Here is a 23,471-nt window from a genome sequence, read left to right as displayed (position 1 = left end):
TGTTGGTAAAGTGGACACCCAAGTACTTGTAGTGCATAACACTTTCAACCTCTTCATCCATGATGTTTATGGGCTCTTTTCCACCTAAACCCGGCCACCGTCTCCTGGTCTTGTTCATGTTTCGGAGCAGATAATTCCTGCTTCGCCACTCCCGCTCATCTCTAATTCACCCCACCACCACAGAGGCATCAGAGAACTTCTGCAGCTGGCATGATTGAGAGTTAGACTGGAAATCTCAGGTGTGCACAGTGAACAGAAATGGAGATGGGACAGTCCCCTGTGGAGCTGTATGTGTTGCTAACCACCACATCAGACACACAAACATGGGCCTGTGGGACACATAATCAGTGATCCAGGAGACAGTAGATGCACCGTGACACCCTGGGCAGCGGGTCACACAGTAGAAGTAGTTGGATCGGATAAAAAGCACTGGAAAAATCTTAAAACATGATTCTCGCAGTGCCATCACCTTCATTCAGTGGAGAACGATGCTGTTTCAGGGACATGTTCGTATAGTTCACACCCACATAAGGCTGATAAGACGCTAGTTCAACTGGTCTAAAGTCATTGGGGCCACATGGGGGTCCTTCTTAGGTTCCAGTACCAAGTAAGAGGTTTTCCATACCACCGTTCTCCCTTCCTGTATCAGACTCGGTTCCAGTTTGGTGGAAACTCGGCTTTGGACAACTTGCTACAGTTTGTGGATTTAGGCTGTCTCAATGCCTTCTGCCTCCCCATGTAATCCCCTTGATGTTGAGATGAGGAATCTGTGGGGGCCCAAACCATCTGCTGCTGGACTCCAGCTGTGGCTGACGATAGTTCGTTCTAACGCTGGCTCTATGTTTGGGCTTGTTGTCCTGCTGCAGAATGAATTTGGACCAATCAGACGCCTCCCTGATGGTGCTGTGTGATGGATAAGAATCTAAACATCTTTGCACAGTGCTCTGCGTTACTGCTCTGTTGTGTCTTTACCAACTGACTGCACCCATACACCCAATCAGATCGTAAAGGCTGCTGCAAGATGATGTGCACATTTGGGAGTAAACACATCATTCATCCAGAGAGAGGAGGGGGCTGCAAACTAAAGGGTTTCACTTTAATCTCACTCCGGGTGTTATTTCACAGCACCGATTCAGTTTATAAGCAGTTGTTGGCAGATTGGAGCTGGATATCTCAGTGTGATGACACGGAGCAACGGAACGTGTTATCTGATTGGACAATAAGATGGCCAAGCAGCATAGCCAGACCTGCTCATGTGTTGATGCTGATACCACAGCTGCTGAGAGAGCTTTTGTTATTCTCTACACTCTGTCACTTATTGGCAGGTATTGTGCTGATAGGACGTAGATGAACAAGCCTGCTGGAAGTGCTGGAAGCAACATCACCAAAAGAAAGGCAGATTATTCAACTGCTCTTGATTATACCATGATGGAGGCGCCTGATTGGTCCCCAATTTATTTTGTAGCATGACAATAACTCTACGCATACAGCCAGTCATCTGCAAAGAAAAGAGTGAGTCATCAAGGCAGTCAGCCGTGAGCTATGGTTCAGTGTTGCACTAAAATCTGTGAGCCATCAGATTGTGTGATCTATGCTGTTGGTTATGTGAGTGTCAGACTATCAGAGCAGGCCGCAGATTTCAGTGGAACAACGGCTCCCAGAGTTTCAGCAGTTTGATAGAATCTACATATTCTCGCTCTGTCAATGGTTAGTAATTGTTTATTTCAGTCAGATTGTGCTCACCCAGTAGTGCAAAGATAAAAGATGGCAATTGTTTATGCCTTTAGTTTACATAAACAGAAAGTTAAGTTTACAGAAACAAGAAAACAGCCACAGCAAAGCCATATATATCGATTACATTCAGATTGCTTTAAGGTAGTTTGTGTTGCTATTAGTTGCACTATAGATTCACATTGAAGTGTTCAAATAAGGTCAGTGTGCCTGGTTTGTTTGCTACACAAATCTGCCTTCGTTTGGTAGATGGTGATTAAACGAGTTGCATACAGCTATTCTACCAGGTCTGAACAACTGTTTCGACAAACAGCAAACTGAACATATTGACACTGTCAGTAAAGGTATACAGAACTGGACTATGTCAGAAATTCAGCCCTGAGCTTAACAGCTGGGACGGACTAACCCAGCATACTCTCGTCCACACACGGACTGCGTCAGTAAAAACCTTTGGATTTTGTCATAGTTCAAAGGCTTACTGGGATTTGGCCCCAATGGTCAGAACATCCCTGATATTTTACTACTGGCTAACTTTATACTTTTTTAGTAGATCATAAAAAATACTGACTCATCAGTCCATAAGAAATGTGAAGCTAATGTTCGTCTACTCGCCAAGTCTTCTCACCAGCGGAAACCGAGGTCACTGTTGACTCTAGTTCTGTTTCTGGTTTGCCAACAGTTTCCGCCATCACTGTGTTTACCTTTCTTCATAACAAGAAGTTAGAATACACGACTTACTTCTCATCTTGAACTGAGAGAAGACCAGATGCTACAGCGACTCATTATCCCATCTTGTGGTACAAAGTTTTATCAGAAGACAGGACGGGCCCGGGCTACTGCATGCTAACGTCAGTGGCTGTCTCCTACATGAACATTGCTTTTTGTTGACATTCTGTAGATAATTTTATTATTAATTTTATACTTAATGTCTCATGTTTTGGCCCTTTAGTGAAAGCCTTTGCATTAGCTGTTGTAAACATTCAGCACCAGGTATTTCCATGGAAGAAATTCTGGACACAAAGGAAGTAATAGATGTGTAACATGGCCCCCAGTAGAGAGTTTAAAATCAATATAGTGATGACTTTGTGTCGTAAAATATAAGGAGCTGGAGGGTGACCATATTCTCTGAATGTTGAAAGGCAGGTGTTATTTAGTTGCTTTTCAGAGCTAGCTCTTGTAATAAATCATCAGCTGTCACACACACAAACCAAAGCTAGTGTTTTCCATCATAAAAACTCTGCTCAGATGATATTGACTTATTTGCATTTGTCGAGGCATGCAGAATGTAATAGTTTAGTGCTTGTTCTCTCTCTCTCTCTCTCTCTCTCTCTCTCTCTCTCTCTCTCTCTCTCTCTCTCTCTCTCTCTCTCTCTCTCTCTCTCTCTCTCTCTCTCTCTCTCTCTCTCTCTCTCTCTCTCTCTCTCTCTCTCCTCTCTCTCTCTCTCTCTCTCTCTCTCTCTCTCTCTCTCTCTCTCTCTCTCTCTCTCTCTCTCTCTCTCTCTCTCTCTCTCTCTCTCTCTCTCTCTCTCTCTCTCTCTCTCTCTCTCTCTCTCTCTCTCTCTCTCTCTCTCTCTCTCTCTCTCTCTCTCTCTCTCTCTCTCTCTCTCTCTCTCTCTCTCTCTCTCGGGATTATCAAATGCAATGAGCTGCGCAACATTAGAGAAAGCATATGTTTGGTTAAAGAGGTCGTACACAAGAGTGAGGAAGCCGCAGTGAAATCAGAAGCACTTTTCCCTTCAGATTCCTCCGGTCTTGTTCATTGCACCACTCTCTCTAACAGGTCCCCAGCTTCAGTCCTCAAAATGTGCCACCTCAGGAAATACTGCAGATAAAATTACACAGCACGCACTCGAGCTGAGAAAGACTCTACAACCGTGGAGATTGTATTACAGGCTCCTTTGCAAATATGTCTTTTTTTCCCTCCTTCCCCAACTGAGTCGTGTGCAGTCATTTCCCCACTGAGGAGAGTTTAAAGAAAATCCTTGGATACTCTTGCCTTGCTATGTATCATCAGCCTGTGATGTACACACATGAAGTCTAGTAATTGACTTCTTTGTGCCGACATTTCTTCAGCTGGTCTTGAACTCTTCGGTTTCAGATCCTCACAACCTCACAAAGGGAGTCTGTATTCAGTTTGTTTTTATGTTCACAGGACCATTAGACCGAGTGAACCATTATACCACTACCATCCTCCCACCCACCCAAGGATGGCTTTTAACAGCCATGTTTTTCCATTTTGCTTGTATTTGATAGAAAGTAGAGACACAGACAAGAAATGAAGGGAGAAGCAGTTGCAACAAAGCTGCCAGGTTAGCTTTGTACAAGATGAAGCTGTGATCTTGTTATTTATCGGGTGTTTAGCTGCTGTCAAATCAGCCGAAGTTTGTACTCCTTATGTGATCTTTGTAACAGTTTTTACCTTTGAGACTTCTGCCTCAGTAATAACACACAGAAATTAGATATAATTTCTCTCAACAATAAATGTTAATGGAGCATGTCGGTAAGCCTGTTATTATCCATAACCCCAATGACTCCTCCATGCAGGTACAGTGGAGTCCAGAAGTCTAAGACCACTGCTCTGTTTTGCATTTGCTTTAAGTGTTTCATTATAAATGATCATAGCAGTTTAGCAATTTGAGGGACAGCCAAATCTCAGGAAAATGCCAACGAACTTCAGAATATTTGAGTATTTCTTTTTCTTTTTCTTTTCTTTCGCTCTCCTGACAGCAGCACTCGAGCTGCGTGGACTCAGACCAGACGTCCTATGTTCTCCCAGCAGGACGTGACAATGTTCCAACGAGCCGCTTGTCACGTCAGGAACATTTGACTTTCTCAGTCTTCAAGTTTCAAATAAATGTTCAGTGGGGTTGAGGTCAGGTGACTGTGAAGGAAAGTCCATGACAGTCAGCACTCGTCAGTCCTCTTTGGTCTTCAAGTAATTCTTTAAAGCGTTGAGGTGTGATTGGACTCACTATCCTGCTGCAGTAGAATCCTTCTGGACAAAGCTGTAGAGCCGAGGGTGAAGTGTGTCTCTGAAGGGTGGAGCGCTGCTTCTGCTAAATCAGGGGGAAGTTAGTGGGTGAGTTGGTGCAGGTGCAGCCAAACCCCCGTCAGACTTCAATGGTCCCACCATGTTTCACTGTTGGTTTGATCCACTGTTGCATCTCTCTCCTGTTTATTCTCTTACATATATACTCTTCTGTTACTGGCACAAATCTTTGACTGGGATTCATCAGGAAACAAGACGTCTTTCCATCGTTGACTGTGAAACGCCGGCATGTCGTAGCCCGTCTGTGTGTTTGTTCTTGGTCTTCTGATGGTTTGGTCACTTCTGTTCTGCCCGACTGTCTTTTTAATTCAACTGATCCAGTTCCCACAAAATGTTTTGGAGTGAAACCTTTAGTCTAGACATGATGTTACGCTGAGAAAGTTAATTTTTTTTCTTGAAATAAGAATTTGACATCTGACACTAAGGATATATGGCCGGCTAATAAAGGATAGTACATACCATAATTTAGCAAAACCTTTCTGCACGAATCAGAGGGAACGCAAAATTACAGAAATAATCTCTCCTTGATCTGCCAGTGGCTTTGAACAGCAGCAATTCACAAAGGGAAAAAGGTATTTTAGTAATGGAAGAACTTTGGATGACAATATTTTGGAAAGTCATGGAAACAGTAGTAAAATATGGAGGCTTCGTGACACACTCCAAATGTTGTTTAACATGAAATGAAGCAGAGGTGGTCGTCTCTGCACAGGAGAGAATAACAGCAGCCTTTGTTTCTGTGTGATTGTAAAGCAGCTCCTGTCCTCTGCATCCATGTACGCAAATCTGTCTAATGAACACTTAACCAGGAAGAAATCGGACCCTCCTACAGTCTGTCCACTAAACTCATTTCTTTTTATAATCCCTGTATGAAAATGTTCCCAACCGCTTCCTAAAAGTGTGAGGGTTGAAACAGGACCATGACCAGCAGTTAATGAATTCACCCTGATGTAACGGATATGATTCCTTTATCCAACATGGTCTTTTGACATTAATATCAATTCATACATGCATGCTTAAAGAAACTGCAAATATTCAGCCGTGCACCCCGTGTTGATCTTGCGTGACACGACTTATTCCCGTGCTCAATCACAGCGCTCAGGAGCTCATTAGAAAATCAATGAGGTTTTCAGTGTGTACACGTACAGATTGATTTTACAGGCAGGATTTATACAACTGTCTGAGAGAGTGTGATTATAACACAGATCCTCATCTCGTTTCAGGATCCAGAAGGAGCTAGCAGAGATAACCTTGGACCCGCCGCCAAATTGCAGGTAGGAGCCTGTTGATTGTGGGTTTTTAAAAAGGGCTGTTTGCTCTGACACCTTAGTCACTCTTTTGTGTGTGTGTGTGTGTGTGTGTGTGTGTGTGTGTGTGTGTGTGTGTGTGTGTGTGTGTGTGTGTGTGTGTGTGTGTGTGTGTGTGTGTGTGTGTGTGTGTGTGTGTGTGTGTGTGTGTGTGTGTGTGTGTGTGTGTGTGTGGACCGTGCCACCTCAGCGAGTCACACAAATAGGATAGGTAGATTATTGTGTGCATTTGCACGGCTGTCTGCTCTGACCGAGCCGTAATGAATGGACCGGACCTTGTAAGCAGTGTGAGTTATGAACCAGACTCGGGGTAAAAAGTAAAATAAATATCAGTGTGATTGACCTGATTGTCAGTGTTTACCATCAGGATCACTGCAGCAACAGTGTTGTGTTTGCTCATGCTCCCTATGGGTGGGTAAAGCACTGTGCTGCGGCTCGACTAGTTTGCGTGGTTCTTATTCTTACCAAGTTAGAGTGTGGTGAAAGGCTGGCGTGCCGTACCTACCTGCCAATCAAGATCTGAGTAAGAGCTTTCATTGTCAGCATTTGTTATTCTTCTCAAATTGATGATGTTTGGGAAAGCGGACATGTGACCTTAATGCTTCACACTGTGAGCCGAGCAGGCAGCATGGAAAGTCCAGGCATTTCCTGCAGGGCTGAGAAAGCAGGAAAATCCAGTGATGCATGAACGCTCGCAGGCTTGTAGACAGAGCAGCTGGGTTTAGTCACTGCAAATGTTTGTGCCCAACCCAAGAAGTAGAGAGGAGATGCAGCACCTGTATGAGAACCTGTCGGACGTGGGTGGTGGATTCTGCATTGCTTTTCTATAAACTGAGAAGTGTTGGACTTTTTCATGAATGAAAAGCTGCCGTGAGTCAGATGTCGTCATTTTTGAACACGTCCAAAAAGTTCAAAAAGTCCTCAATACATAGAAAAGAAAAAGAAATGGTAGCTTCAGCTCTACTGTTGCCTTTCCTGTACTGTCTCTCTGCAGGTATACTTGGGACTTGATGTAGTACCATCCCCTGATGGCAGTTGAAGTTCAACTGAAGTAACTTGACAGTAAAAACATGTTTGTGTGGTGAAGAAGGCCGAACCTCAACCACTTCAAAAAATACTGGGCTGCCCCGAATGGTTGACTACAAATTGGTTAACGGGAAAAGTCAAAATATTCACTGGTGGTTTACTTAAACTGCAGCTTGTCAGAGAACTTAAAGAAACATGTTACAGTTTCAGTGTTTCTCTTCGGGAAGGAGGCTTTGTGGGGAACCTGACATCGCTGCTTCTTGTGGGAACTGAATGACTCTCGTGTGAGAAGTAAAGTTAGCCTCTGTGAAGCGCATGCCAACAGGAGTGATTCAGTTTCTGTAATGAGCCACAGAGTGTGCAGCAAGGCCACGTTTCAGTAGAACAACTTTACAAATATCCAGCACCATGTTTATGGCCCACAGAAGGAAAAAAAGGCCCGGTTCATGCAATGTTATGATGGCGTCTCTGCATCTTTGTCACTGCAGAGTTGGTAAAAGCTCGTTACCAAACACACACACACACACACACACACACACACACACACACACACACACACACACACACACACACACACACACACACACACACACACACACACACACACACACACACACACACACACACACACACACACACACACACACACACACACAGTGTGACAGTGCAGGTCCTCTTCCACCCTACTGTAAATAATCTGTTGGGAGCCTCGACACAGACACCATCAGGCCAATATATGATATACTGGGTGGTAATAAATCAACTAAATATTCAGTCTACCAACTGGTTGTTCCAAGACATTCACAATCATTACGGCGTTTACCGTTAGCGGTGTCGTTAACAGGCAGCTCAGTTTGTGTGCTTGAAAAAGTTCAAATTTAAAAGCTCATTGCTAGTTTTGTGTTTGTCTGAACTGTAGCAGAGTTAACCGTGTTACTTATTACATTGTTTGTAACCCCTGGAACTTAAACGATTTTCTGATGCCCGAAACAGAAATTCAATAATTAAATGAATATCATAAACGTAAATTAAGGACTTTTAGTTGACTAAGAGAGTCTTCAGTCGGGAGCAGCCCTAACAAGCACAGACCCAACAGCAGCTGGACCGGAACCTAAACACATCATCTATACCACCAGCATTTATGACTTTCCCTTTTACTACAGACATAGAGAGCCATAGTCAGCAGGGAAATCAAATCACATGGAGCCTCTGTGGAAACAATTTTCCACTGAGTTTCTGACAATCTGTCGGGTTGGTGTCCTTCCAGCTCCACAGCCAGTTCTGGTTTCATGTTACCTTACACAAATATGATCCCACTGAGTCCGTGCAGCGTAGTGAGCACTGGTATTAGTATCACTGGATAACCTGAGCTACAATAACAGAATCAGTATCAGGGGAAAAACAAAAGATTCCCAACTTTAAACTGACGTTTACCAGCATTTAGACCAGAAACACATTTTAATTTGGATCTTGAGGTTTCAAGAACCAGTCAGGGTTCTGCTGTTCCTCACCTTTCCACCATTGCGATTTCCTACTGGACAGTATAAAATAGACCAGATAACAATTGCAGCCCGAAATGATCTTGAATTTATTTAAGAGTAAAGAACTGCATCCACTGTTTGTGTGGATTATAAATTCTGAAAATGTTTCAGTCTTGTAACGTAATTCATGACAAATGATTCATGTGCAGCACGTGCTGCACATTTTCAGTGCCATTTTGACTTTCACGAAAATGAAAACATCTCTATTGAAAAGGTTGTATTTGCAGACAGGCACATAAATAGAGCAAAAACTTCTCACCTGTCAGAATAGACCAATTCATCTACGGCGCTGCTCTCTGTGTAAATGAGCCGCCGCAGTGTGTTTCAGCAGGTGAGGGATGACAGAAATTGTGAAGGTACGATCTGTCACCGTCACAGTCTGTTTGTTGACTCTCCAATCTCAATGACAAGGCTAATCTGGCTGAAGCAAGCCATTATGTTTCTTGACAAAGGGCCAAACAGCAGAGGGGGAAAAGAGATTTCATGGGCAGACGTTGTATAAAAATGACATATTTTGGAGTAAAAGGAGGCTTCCTTGAAGAACGTCCGTGCTGAAAGGATCCCTCATGACGAATGGATTGAGCTCGACTGCAGTCGGGGCTCCTCAGTCATAAGTGAAAAATTTGGATCAGGTTGCTGGAGCGTATTTCAGCGGCAGTCGGAGATACAAGCCAGCGGAGGCGCGGCACTACTTGAAATGTAGATTTCTGTATTGACGGGTCCCTCGGGGTATTCGCCTCACTCCAACAGCTCTCAATTCCCCCACAAGGCTGTCACATCCCCGGTGTTTGATTTAGCCAACATGTTTCAGCACAACAATCCCGATCAGCCTGTTCTTTTGTGCCATAAACGAAGCACAACTGCACATTGTGAGCATTAAAAAACCTTAAAGCGTACTGTACCTCTTCACGCTCAGTGTCTGCTTGAACAAAAGCCTCCGTGTCTCCCCGGCCCTTTCTTTACCTACTAATTGATCTGACAGTGTTAAATAGGGCTGCGCTCGCTGAAAGACATCAGATGTGAGGGGTTATGAACGGACGCTGTGATGCAGCTCATTACCCAACAGGCCTCAGCTCTTTTTTTTCTCCCCCCGCCAGAATAAAGCGCGGCTCATGATCACAGCCGCTCCTGCAAACATCCTCTCTGGCTCATTTTCTACGTTCCCCTCCTTAGTTAACGGAAAGATACAGTAATCCCTCTGGAGAATAATGATTTAAAAAAACACCTTTAACTTTCACTAAGGCAGCAGGCCCTGTTTTAGAGATCATTTGGCTTCATTTGAAAAGGACTTAGCGGCTTTTTTTGGAGCCATATCAGGAAATATTTTTTTATCATTCTTTTTAATCATCTTTGTCATCCTTCCAGAGAGTAATTAATTGAATGTGACAAGCGCTCTGGAAGGGTATGTAAATAGCCCCCACACCAGACACATTGTATTAGCGTGGTGCTCGGTCGGCCTTCCTTGCTCTGTGTGTGTGTGTGTGTGTGTGTGTGTGTGTGTGTGTGTGTGTGTGTGTGTGTGTGTGTGTGTGTGTGTGTGTGTGTGTGTGTGTGTGTGTGTTTTCTGTAATTACCATATCCTTTCATGATAGTCCTGGCAGCATTTTGATAAGAATCCCCCCTTGGCTGAGGGGAAACAATGTGTGGATCCGGGGGGGGATTGGCCACGCTCTCTCTCACTATCATTCATGCTCTTTCTCTGTGTGTTTTAATCCCACTAAGAAGACTTTGTGTGTTCCAGAGGAATAACTTCTCAGTGAATATCTGTGAGGATCTTAACAAATGAAAGCAATAAGGCAGACAAGAGAATCAGCACCGAATGGGTTGAAGGAGAGTAATGTAAATTCATCCATGACTATCAGGCTGCAGATATGATTGACCCGAACGCAGCTCGGCTTTCTTTATCGTCTGCCGTAAAGCTGTTGTTCAGTGTTTCAAAAGAGGATGATCAATGCTGAGCTCAGCTTTACTGTGGCGATTGCACGTTTTCATCCAGCTGTAAAACTGTGGCAAAAACCATTTAAATTCAGGCCATTGAGATGAAGACAAATTAGCATACTCTGTTAGTATTGTACAATGTGTAATGATATTATCCGAAGTTGAAGAAGTACCCTTATCAGTATTACGTTACCATGGGGACAAATTGTGTGTTCAGCTGATATCAGGGCAGGCTTGTCCTCAATCAATACATTTTTTTTAAAGTTACAGAACATGGTCCCAAAACACTTTCCCACTACAGTAAACCGAATAAGACAACTACATTAAAATATCAATGTCCAGGAAGTGGTAAAACTACATAAACTACACACCAAATATACAGTAAAAAAAAAAAATCCTAAAGTAGATTTGTCCTTCATGCATCACCGCTGAAAAGAAATCCTAAACAGCAGTCCTACATCGGTATCATCCAGGGTTTCTCCTCAGATGTCGAATGCAGCCACAAGAGAAGATTTAAAGGTGTCAGTGAGACGAACAGTATGAATTACATCACCCTCACTTTGTCCACGGTAGTTTCACAGTGATTAACAGAGTAAAAATTAGTGGAGGTTGTTATTGACTCCTGAGCTTTGCTGCCAGTCCACTCGTCCAGCTGTTGTAAACCGATATAAAGGGAGCTTTCACTGGAGAGATGATGAATGCAAGAGCCAACAAAGTGTAGTGTTTACACCACGTCAGAGCCAACGGACAACAACCTTTGATCGAAGGGCACCCGAAGACATGATGTACCAAACAGCATCTCAGGGGAACATTGTAAATGTGAACTTTGTGGATTAATTGGCATTGTGAGTCATTCAACTGTTCAGCATCAACACTAACTCTACTTGTTTAAAGGAACTTTTCACCCACTATTCTCCTCATTAAGTGGAGATCTGATTGCATTTTTTTAAGGAGGCAGTGAGAACACATTCGTTTGTAGTGGTCAAATGAAAAACACTTTACAGCCAGCACTATTACTACCAGTCAAAAACACACAAGGACATGCAGTCCATGAAAAGATCCTTTCTAAATGTCATACCAGGGTTGCCACAGTCCATTTTCTCTCCCATGATACTGACTCAAATGCCCAAACTCAGGTTGCTGCATCCGTCCCTCCAGAGTGTCGGTATGACACCACAACAGGACATCAGATTGTGGAAGGTTATTTGAGGCCATAGCTATCCATGAATTATTAACTGTTAGTGGAGACGCTCTGCTCAAGGCTTTTACACATTTAAAAATACTTTGTTTAGAAAATGTATGAAAATGCATCAACTTCAGAACCGTATGCACCCAGTTTTCTGTAGGATTACTGGTGTTGTGTATGAAAGCAAACCTCACAAACAGCTGTGAGCAGCTGTGAGCAGAGTGAATGGTGGACTCGCTGTCCTTTGTGTGCCCACTGAACAGCTGAGGCAAAGGCAGCGCTCAGCTTCGGTACATGTGCTGCACAGCTTCATTGTTTTTCTTCTCTTTTCTGATCTACCAGATGTTGTAGCTGTTCAACAGGCTAATAGCTAAATGATGGCAGTAAAGAAACCTAAAATCACAAGTCATTAGACTTTAGATTAGCCATTCTCTTTTATTGAGATCTTTATAACATGTATTAAAATGGCTTCTAATTAATCTTGGTTTCTGGGTGTCTGAAAAAATTATGAAACAGTGGAGGTCAATAGGAGCCCAACAACAAATCTCTGCCCCAGGACCCCATGAAGATTAATCCGGCAATGGGCAGTAATTATCCCATTATTTTGTGGTTCACCACAGTGACTGTGAACTTGAAAACTTATTCGGATAAGAGACACAAAGATTAGTTTCATTCGTTATTTGAAGCTGTATTTTTTAAGAGAAAAGATGAATACTGATGCTATCACCGTCTAGTCTAGTGTTCTAGAAGGAATGGAGTATTTTGCCCTTTAGCTGCACGTATTATTTACTCACTCCTGCAAATACACGGTGGAGCTCCCCAGTTGAGCTGCTGACTGCCTCCTCTGGTGAATCTGACATAAGACCTCACAGCTAAAGTCAGTCTCTCATATGATTCTGGGGTTTCTTGGAATATCAAACATGGTGCAAAGCTCTCACCAAGGCAAACAGTGACTTTTGTTTGCTGCATCATTGCAGATGTGTTATTTCATAGGTTGGATGTCTTCAGTTTTGTAGACAAACCTTTGAATGAGTAAATGTGTCCAAACCTTCGACTGGTGTCATCTGTAGATTTGATCTTTTCCCGTTCTTGTCCAACAGCAGAAGGAGGCTGGTCAACATCTTTAAAAGATGCCTGGTCAGGTATTTGACAGAGCTGCAGATCCTTTGGCGTGTTGTGTTGCGGTCGAAGTGGTCTGGCCTGTAGCTCAGGTCTGCTGTCCGGCGCTGCAGCCTCACAGTAAGCTGCTGTAGCTGCAGTCGCGGTGCGGTCAGATTAATGGGAGGAGGTCCAGTTTGTTATTAGGAAACATCCTGCAGTGAAACAGCCGGCTAGTAGGCGCACCAGCTGTTCAGCCAGCAACTCACTTTTCAGGCTAAAAGCTGCCTCTGCTCACACGAGAGCCGACACCTGGAGGAGGAACGATACAGTCTGAACACATGCAGCAACAAACCATAGGTAGATCAAATCCTTATTTCAGGCCAGAAGGTGTCGGGGTCCTGCAGGCAACAGCGCTGAGGCTGCTGAGAAATAGCACGAGTGCAGTTACCGTGTGAGTTGACTGGTGATGGTGGATGATGGTAACAATAGAAGTATCCGACAGGAGCGGTCTGACATGATGACACACTGGAGCTGTATTACTCTGCTTTGTTGCCACAGATGGTTGTCAGTTTATAAGGTCAGACTTAAAGTAGTGGAAATCTTCCTGTCTTGCAGCTGAGTGTACAGAGGTGTCTTCCTCATCTAGGTCACGGATCCACATACATCTCTCTTGTTACTGTCGAGGACACTCTGCCTGCTCGTCATCCCCCTCGGCTGTGTAATATCAGAGAGCAGTCATGCTGTGGAGAGTTGGTGTTTCGTCCTGAAAACACAGTTGAGTTATGATGTGCTGCTGTCACAGCCTCTCACAAAATGTGCTATCTTTACACTTTAGATTTCATTTAGTCATGTTATTGCTTGTCTTTAACTGAAAGGTTTTAATCTACAAACACGATATGGCCAAAAGTATGTGGACACGTCTGTCTCTTGTGGCCACACCTTCAGAAATGGTGATCAAATGCAGACTTGCGATGTGTGCGACATGTAGAATCTCGGTGGATCTGGGCAGGAAAGATCGTTCGAGGAGGAAAAATGAGGTATAAAGTAAGAAGTGAAGCTGAGAGTGGCAGAAAGAGATGCACCCATCTGCTTCACGGAAGAATCAGAGGAGGAACTTGAAGATTTCCACGGCCCTCCTGCAGTGAACATACGCTGTGGAAATACTAATTATTCCCCATCTCTTTAGCCAACCCTCGCTTACTGCGGAGCACTTCTTATGTTCACACCTTTTCCACGTCTGCATCAGCTCGCTCCGCACCAGGAAAGAAGGAGATTTAGGCCTTTTCCTGGCCGCTCCTCTATTGTATTTGATCTATTTGGCCAAGTTGATTTAAATGTTTCTGTACAGTCTTTTTGAGCCTCGGACAGCGGTACACCTGCATGTGAGACATTTTATCTCTGCGTTTAGCCCCTCCCCCTCCAATGTTTTACATTTAATGTCAACATTAAAAAGGCAATAGTTGTGAGAAGGAGTCAATACAACCCCGTAGCAAACATGCATTAAAAAAGAGCCTTTTCCCAAATGTTGCTTCTATTTCCTCGAATGAAAAATTGAAAATACACACAAACTGGGAGGTGCCACGGCTTCCAAATGCTTTTTGTTGACAGCTGAGAATCTTTCTGTCCTTGACTGATAAACTTCAGTCAGTCTTGCAGATATGTTCAGCCTCTACTGCACAGATGATCTCTGATGATCAGGTCAGGGCTTCAGCTGACCAGCCCGCATGAGTTCAATGGTAAATTAGGAATCAAACGTAAATAAGTGTACATCATGCATCTGTAACCCAGGTAATGTTCAGTAGCCCAAATTACAGACGTTCCCTAAGCGTTTCACCGAGCGAGCTAGTGGTCTGAACGTCCTGGCGGTTGCACGTAGCAGAGCCCTTAGCCGCCACCACCCCACCCCCACCCCCAACCCCACTCTCTGAACCACGCACTCACCTACTGGAGACGCCGCAGCTAAGACAGGTGCAGGAAGCAGATCTGGAGCAAAGTACGGCATTTTGAGATTCCCAAGAGATATCGAGTGAATTTATCATTGGTTGTGTGCTTTGTGGGCTGGAGGTGTCATTGCTCTTATATATATACCGAACCCTTCTCTCACTGAACAAAAACAAATAACTGAAAAACACAAATGAGGTAATTACACTTCAAACAAAATATCAATAGCACTTACTACATTTTTGTAGAAAGTTAATTTAATGCTGGTCTTTGAAATACTGCAAAAATATGCTCATTTTCAAAATCTTTTTTGTGAATGTTGATTGAATAGTGATATAATGTTGACGTTTTTAAAATGCTTGCACCACATTTTAATAGCCTAATTGTAACATCTGCTACTACTAGTAGCAGCTAATAAAAAACATACAATTTACTGCTTTTTATAAAGACATCAAATTAATATTGAGCAGAATGGAGTTCAGCCTATTAGTCCGGCCCTCCACAACAGTCCCAGTTTCTCATGAGGCCCTTTGGGAAAATTAATTGCGCACCCATCTTCTAAAGGCTTCAGCTTGTGTTCCTTAAATTTCAGGTCGGCTTTGAATCATCGTCGTGTTTCTTAAAGACATCCTCTTTTCACTTTCACTTTTAATCACTGACTTCATGATACGGTCGTTCAGTATTTAGTGGAATCAACTCATCCCGTTACCCTCCGATGTCTCCTGTGTCACTGCCTCCCACACAACCCCAAAGCTAGATATCTGTAGTTTTACTATTCATTCAGTCACTGGGCCTGTTGAGAGTGCGTCCAACAGCTTCACTGGTGTTTTGATGATGTGGACTTTGCTCTACTTTATCAAGCGTGTTTTATTCAGCAGTTTTTGCTGAGGCATAGTCAGTCCTCTTGGCATGAGACGCAGCAGTAGAAGGTTGTGTGTGACATGTGACCCAACCAGCTGGTCTACAGTATAACTGCAATGTGTTTTGGAGTCTGTAATCAAACACAAAGGAGGGTGCCCTTGTGGTTTATGTGTGTGCGGCCTCAAGGGGAATATAGTGTGAGGTTGTCAGAGGTGCTGCAAACAGACGCTCTTTTTGTAACCTGTCTTTAAAACTCAATGTGCTTGAAACTCATCTGAGAAGACATTTCATGTCCAAACAATCATTAGAAACATGTTTACAAGCTGCGATAACTGATTCTACATCTTCTCCTCCTCGTCTGTTTCTGCTCCTCCATCCTTTCATTTCCTCCCTTCTCTTGTCTGCAGTTTTCTTCAGCTGACTAAGCCTGTCTCTGCAGTGCTGCGTGTGCGTGTATGTGTGTGCGTGTGTGAATGAGGTCATTCGTGTGCGTATATCAGCTATGCACATCGTGTCTCTGTGTTGGATGAATGATTAGCCTCTCATTAGATATGCTGTCCTGTTCTGTAGAGGAGACGACTGCAGTATCCTCCTACAGCGCTGTAGGAGCTCTGGCTCAGAGAAACACGTACAGTTACATATTCTGTCTGACACACACACACACACACACACACACACACACACACACACACACACACACACACACACACACACACACACACACACACACACACACACACACACACACACACACACAGTCATCTCATGGGAATGTATTTTTTGAGAGGAAGTTCAATCCCCACAATCACGTGTAAGATGATTTGTCCTAATAACATTAGTAATACAAGTACACGCATACACGCGCTATTCAAACATAACCACACTTGCACACAAATATTACATGTACCACTTCCTCCTCGGCGCCTAAAGAGGAAACTCCATTCATGTCAGATACACAGAAACACACTTTGACTTCCTGAGTGATACCCATTAGGACTAGACTGATTCACGGAGACATAGTTGGTCTTTTAAATGTGTCTTGCAGACGTGTCGTCCACCTCTGATCAGATGGTATCTCCCTGACTGCAGCTGCATATTCACAGTCTGCAGGATATGAAATGAGAGATGGAATAACAATTTAACAGTATAAGAATCATTTGGTTTCACTGTTATCAGTGGACAGATTCGGGAAGGTGTAAATCCTGTTTCTAATAAAACACAAACTGACTTTTTGTTTGAGTTTGAATAAAGATGATGATTTGTGGCACAAAAACACCCCAGATGTAATGCATCAGCATCAGTCTACTCTGGTTTAATCACGGCTCTATCGTGGGCAACCAAGCATATTAACAACCATCATGTTGCGTATTATTGCTTGAATAAAGTGCATCTTTACCTTTTTTATTTTCCTCTCTGATGCTCAATTTAAATATGTATTTACTGAGGGAAGTTGAGGGATCAGGTGTTGTTCTGAATTTTTCTAATTGTCCTCAAATCCCTCTTTACCCTCTCTGGAGCTCTCAGCCCATTTAATCCTTTTAAAGATATAAAGCCTTAAGAAGTGCAAATAGAAGTAGAGTTTCAGTTTTTTTTAAAAAAGGCTCAGGAATCCCCTAAAACAGGAGAGCACTGTGGTTTTTAGTCACTCCCACCAGAGGAAACAGAATTTGCTGGGAACTATTTTTAGTGGCCATTAATTCATATCTGAAAAGAAAAATCAGAATTTCCCCGTAGCTTTTTTTTTTGTGCCATTTATACTTATACCTGACTTTCTGCTTCATACATGACAAAGACCTCATAGTACTCAAAATAATTCTGTCAAAAGTCTGATTAAAGGTAAAACTGACACTGTGTCGCCGAACTAAATCCCCATTCTGACGAGATTAACATTACAGCTTTAATAAGATTTAAGTCTAAAGACGTCAGTTACAGTTAAACAGCTGACTGTTTGTGAGATTCTGTCAAATGTGTGAAAAGTCTGTGAGCTTCCACACACTCCAAACAAAGATGTAAAAATAACTCAGCAGGCTGCGATGAGAGCTCGTATCACTGCAGTACACTGGAAGTAAGTGAACTGTGGTTCCACACTGGCGTTGGGGAGGAAGAGGAATGTGATGCTTTAGAAGTGGATTTCAAGGTCAACCAAGTCGGTACAGTGATTGTAAGAAATGCTCATTTTGTGCAGGTGCATGCAAACTCAAAGATTTTCTTCCTCAAACTATCCCCCAGCAAACTTTACTGCACATCACATAACAACGTGTAGTTACCCAGTAAAAACTGAAGTGTTGTCTAAAAGCAGCTTCAAAGTAACAGTTTCATCATCACTTCAAACGATGCGACCTGTGCAGCAGAACGTGCTGGTTGTTGGTGTGGAAAGGCAACTTCTCTGCTTCAGCATGTGTGTGCTCACTGTTAGAGGTCAAGTACAGACTAATGCGTTAGTCATACCATCTTAAAAAAATGTAGTTCTTTTTTTTTTTTTTTTTTTTTTGCAGTGAAAAATGTGTTGACTTTTTATTTCATGAGAAAAGTTGGTGCTTTTTGAATGGGAGTCTATAGGAGCCAGAGGCTTTCTGGAGACAGGCTCTCTGCTGCTGCTCTTTAAGGCACATTGGCTTCACTTTTCAGACCCGAAGGTTACATCCATTTTCATCTGAAGTCTGTGGTTGCAAATAGACGCTGCTAGTGGGGAGTGCAGCAGGACTTTGCTGTTGTTCCGGTAAAATGTCAAGAAATAGTTCTCAGAGTTAGAAAGGTCAACTGAATCGCCTACAGGGGCAAAGTCTTTTTTTTTTTAACTTCAGCCAAATTTGACCTGTGAAGTCACACTTTTGAATAACGCTGGAACAGTATGGAGGTTTTCTTACTGCACTTAAAAAGCAACATTTTAACACAATCTACTGCAAATTGAACCATCAATTGATTCTCCTGTTAATTGATCTTATAGAACAGCAACCAAAATAATGAGTTGAAAAGTGAAGATGTGTTTGATAAATTAACAAATACAAGTAGTCAAGACTGGGAATAATTACCAGTCATCAGACCAACACAAACAACTGTTCTTCCCTCTAATGCAGCTGAAATGATGAGCTAACTGAATTTGTTTTTTCTCCAGAAGCCCTCGAACATATGCACAGAAGACAAACAATGACTCATCAATGACTAAAAATGCTCACGCTGACCTTTGAGGTCATGTTTTTCATGGAATAACTTTTTAGTGATCCAAGTGCTGACAGAAAAAGAACTGGCTTTGTTAACTACATACTTCTCTCAAAACAATATAGATAAAAACATTTTGATGGTCTTTTTCTTAACGATTTTCTGACATTTCACTGTTAAACTGTTAAATAACAAAAAGGAAGCTGTCAGAATAAATGTTAATGAAAAAAATGTTTGGCAGCCTTAAAACACGACACAACAGCAAAGTCCTGTTTACTTTCTCCCTTTCTTCAGGGTCCAAGTAGAGGAAAGCTTTGAGAGCGTTTGTGACTGACAAACACTAATAGAGCTGTCAGCCGTGTTAGTAGCAGGCAAAACTCAAGAGCCAAATATTTCTTAAAGACTCTCAGAATAGTTTCGCTGTACTAATTTCTGGTGTGACCGGGCCTTCGGGCTGGAAGAGGAAACTTTTGAGGACAGTGAGCAGTGAGTCAGTTAATGAAATAGAAGCAGTGCAGTGATTTGTGATGTCACATGTGGCTTTGCCTCCAGCTGCCACTAGAAGAGGTGTGAATGGGTGCAGCTATATAAACAGGAAGCAGGATGCTGCTGCAGAGCTCAGACAGTCTTCTCTCTACGTAAACATTTCGATTTCTAACAACCTCTGGAGCCTCGGCACTCGTCCTGCTGCCTCCGACAACAAACCCAGAATGGGAGTTAATGGGAGTAATTGAAGAGCCGCTGCTCTGATCTGCAGAGCAGCAGCTGAGTCATGTGTGGTTGTGGCTGGTTAGTAGCTGGAGTCTCCTGTCATCACAGAGATAACGTAGACAGCTGACAGCAACAATCCTGCACATGCTTTTATCTGCCTGTGTTGTTACAGCTTAACTCCTCCAACCAGTTGGGAGGGAGGGGAGATAAGGTGAAGCTGTGCTGCACTGACAACACTCATACCTGAGGCTGATACCGCCACACTGACAACTGTGTGGCCTCAGGAAAGACGGGGGGATAAACTGCCCAGTCTATGTTTTCTTTTCTTTTAGGTTAAAGGTCAGTTATTGATGCCTGAAACACAAATACATCCTCTGAAAACCTTGTTTTCTAATCTATCTCTGTAATTACTATTGTTTTTGTGAGATACTGTATATGTTTACTTGTGTGTCTGAGATGTGGCGTGGACAAGGTGGCTACAAGGTCACTTTACTTCCATAGATTGTTTCCTTATTCCTGTTTGATACTCTATTTTAACAGACAGAAGCTTTAAGTGCAGTTGAACTTTTCTCGACAGATTAATAACCGTATATCAAGGCAAGTAGAGTAAAGTAGAGAATTTCATCAATTGCTGATGTTGCTTCCATCTGAAAGACTATTGATTTGGTTAAAGTCAGATTCAGAATTACAAAAGCTTTTAAAATCCCCACAGGGAAATGATTTGGTCAAAGTTCCTCTCATAGAACGGAAGTTGTAAATATTCAGCAGAAAAAGATGACATGAGATAGTTTGTGAAAAATAAGGTGAGCTAAATGTCTAAAGCTATTTTCCTGTTTGTCAGACACGTATTCAACAATAAGGTGAACAGAAGTATCAGACTGGACTCGGATCAGGATTAAGACCAAAAAACTCAATTGTGAAGTTTCCTCCATAAAAACAACCTCATAGGTCGGTTTTACAGGCATGTAATTATGACACACAGTTACAGTTTGTTGTTAGTGACCTCTACTCGTTGTGTGGGGCAGCAGCTGTTGCTTCAGCAAACAGCTGAGACATATTATATTATTTGATTTGATTTGATTGGCTGTTGTAATTATGAGTAAACAAAGGTTGAGTCAGGTGACATAGTAAGAAGTGAGTGTAGGGAGGAGGTCGGGGTGGATGGATGGGTTGATGAACTCTGGACTCCACACGGGAGATCAATGTTTGTTTCAAACCAATCGTCAAGACGATTGGTTTTAACCATGACCTTTCCACTTTAACTGCATGTTTATTATTGTAACCATGACGACCAAAGTCCTCTTAAGTTGACGAAATGGCCAATTTTAACCCAAGCCATAAATTTCCCCAAAACTTAACCAAATATTTACAACAGCAATGTCACACAATAAAATATGTATTCATTCTTCAGCACTGATTTTTGAGCAGCTCGTCCTCTACACATACTTTACTACAGGTCCACTCGTATGGACAGTGGGACAAACCACCCATATGACAGTTCAGGGTGGAGGACTTGCTGTGTTTGCGACGTCCATAGTCTTCTCTGCTCTTGCTGCTTCCATGTCAACTTGTATATAAATGTCTGCTACCTTAATCAGGATGATTAGAAACTGTAGCTGACTGTCCAAGCTGCTGCCATGTTGTTGTCTTTCTGTTGAAAATTTGTTTACAATCCCAAACCGAAATTACTCGATTGACATCACACATTTATAATTATCTCAGACTTGATAAAACTTCCCCAGACTCAGGCAGCGATGCTTTCTCAAGCAAAGAATTACACATGACTAATAAATCGAATGTGTCAGCGGAGTTCTCTTTTACCAAACCAAAACACACAACTCTTTTTGACTTGTTTTCTATTCTGCGTCAGATCAGTTGGGATGCCCTGTCTCATGTTGTTTTCTACTTGCTTTTTCAACTCCGTTGAGCTGCGTGAATGAGCCTGAGAAGTCTGTCAAAAGAGATTTAAACGGTGAAACGGTTACCATTATATAGACAAAGACCTTGAAAATGAGAGCTTACAATGTAGCCTTTGAATTTAGATTAAATGTCTCTATTCAGTCGGAGGCAGTGGATGGTTTTGGGAGTAAAACCATGAATCTGTATTCTATAACTGGTTCTGTTGCTGTGCTCCCATGAAGCTGCCTCAGCTCCCGCTTGGTTCTCTGTTTATTTTCCATTTCTCATATTCAGCCGATCCTTCTCTAAACTGCAGTGCTGCTGAATCAATAGTGCAGTGAGAGCCAGGCTGCACCCACAGACTCCACTGTAACATGCACTTCACAGCCACCTTGAAATCAGTCCATAATGTGTTTCATTCAGCCGACAATGCCGTAGCAGGCGTGGGAATGATGTAGTTTTTTTTTTTTTTTTTTTATCATTCAGGGATTGTGCTCCAAATGATCTGTCCTCTGCATCTCAGGCAGCTCTGATCCTTCTCCGCTGCCTATCTGAAAGGTGTCTGGAGCTCTTATCCTCAACCAGCCAAGAGTATTTTCATTCACTGTCGCCTCAGCTGTCCTCGCTGCACACACGTCTGCCCTTGATAAGATTAATTAACCGCTCAGTGTAAAGATAGTTGGAGTTTCAAGGTAGTTTCACCTGATGTGATCTGATTGTAGGTCATCTGCACGCCAGATGCAGCACGATGGAGCCTGTGGGAGCCGTTCACGTTACCGGCCCTTCCGTTCGGATACCAGTCGCTGCGCTGGCAAGGCCCGAAACTACCATTAATCAAAGAGTGTGTTTCATGGGAAACTACAAGGGGAAGTGGCAGATCTCCTGTACCTTACAGGATCATCCTCCTCACACTAAATCTCTGCTTAATTGTCTCAATGCATGCCTCAGTTGATTTCCCAGCTGATGTGACTGCGCTAGCTGTTGAATTCTTAATGTGCCCTTTTGTCGTCCGCTTTCAACAGCTATCACCTTCAAGCTTCGCTCTTTAATGGGGAGTGTCTCCGCTTTTATTTTCAAGGGAGCTCAGCAGGGGAAAAAAGCACTAATGCTGTTTTAAGAAGAGCTAATGGATCTGCGTAAATCATCGCCGACTGGATCCTTCATTTCCCTCCTGAGTCGCTGCAGCGCCGTAAGGACAGACATGCGACCCTCCCCCTGCAGGGCCGAGGGCTCAGCTCGCTGCCGACGGCTCATGTGGGTAAACTGTGAAATCTTGGCACCGAGACAAATAGTTCTAATGCAGAGCGAGACTACGAGGAGATTCCAGGACTGTTTGCTCACAGACAGCCAGGCCGAGACCCGGCAGCCACCACACACACTGAGGATTAGCTTCCTGCCAGGGCTTTGATTTCATTCAGGTGACGAATCCCGAGTAGCTGGCGCTGAAGGGGGCGGAGGGGCAGGACATCTGGGGCCATCTGTCTGAGATGCTCAGAAAAACAGTGTTTTTATAAAATACAAAATGAGATACCCCGAACCGTGTACTCTACAAGACCTCTGAAGGGGCCCTGTGGTATCTGGCACCAAGACTTTAGCAGCAGATCCTTTAAGTCCTGTAAGTCACAAGTTGAAGGCCCGTGGATCAGACTTGTTGCAGCACATCACCCAACACACTGTCATCAGTTCACGGTCCCTCCTCAGATTTCTGACAGCTGGTACTCTCCACCGCTGACCGGGTGCACCTCACCGGTCTCGCTGTTACAGAGATGCTCCGACTCACCTGGCAGCGACGTTTTAGCTCTTTTTAAAGTCGCTCAGGTCTTTACACTCAAATCACAGATAATCAACAATATTCACTTCCTCTGTTAGTGCTCATAAAATTTGACGATACAATGCATAGCTGGTAACATAATTTGGATATTGCTTTGGCACAACATCCTCTTTTTCATTCTGGACTTCACAATCTTCAATATGTAACTGTATTTATACAAGTTAAAAGAATGCACCTCTATCAAATCTAAATT

At 43.1% G+C, this 23,471-nt stretch overlaps 1 protein-coding gene across 1 annotated transcript in view; it reads left to right on the top strand.

The window, feature by feature from the left end:
* Positions 1-23,471, top strand: part of LOC138628449 (ubiquitin-conjugating enzyme E2 E2-like) — a 72,273-nt gene that overhangs the window by 8,341 nt on the left and 40,461 nt on the right. Inside the window, exon 3 of the mRNA XM_069711499.1 lies at positions 6,001-6,051. Within this exon, the coding sequence (XP_069567600.1) occupies positions 6,001-6,051 (51 nt within the window). The remainder of the gene's footprint in view (positions 1-6,000; positions 6,052-23,471) is intronic.

This window comes from Brachyistius frenatus, unplaced genomic scaffold (genome assembly GCF_029030835.1).
Source record: "Brachyistius frenatus isolate BFR_SWC_R1_liver_20210118 unplaced genomic scaffold, ASM2903083v1 Contig_101, whole genome shotgun sequence".
NCBI classification, from domain to species: domain Eukaryota; kingdom Metazoa; phylum Chordata; class Actinopteri; family Embiotocidae; genus Brachyistius; species Brachyistius frenatus.
Note: the sequence above shows the minus strand (reverse complement) of the source record. Positions and strands in the feature narration are given on the sequence as shown.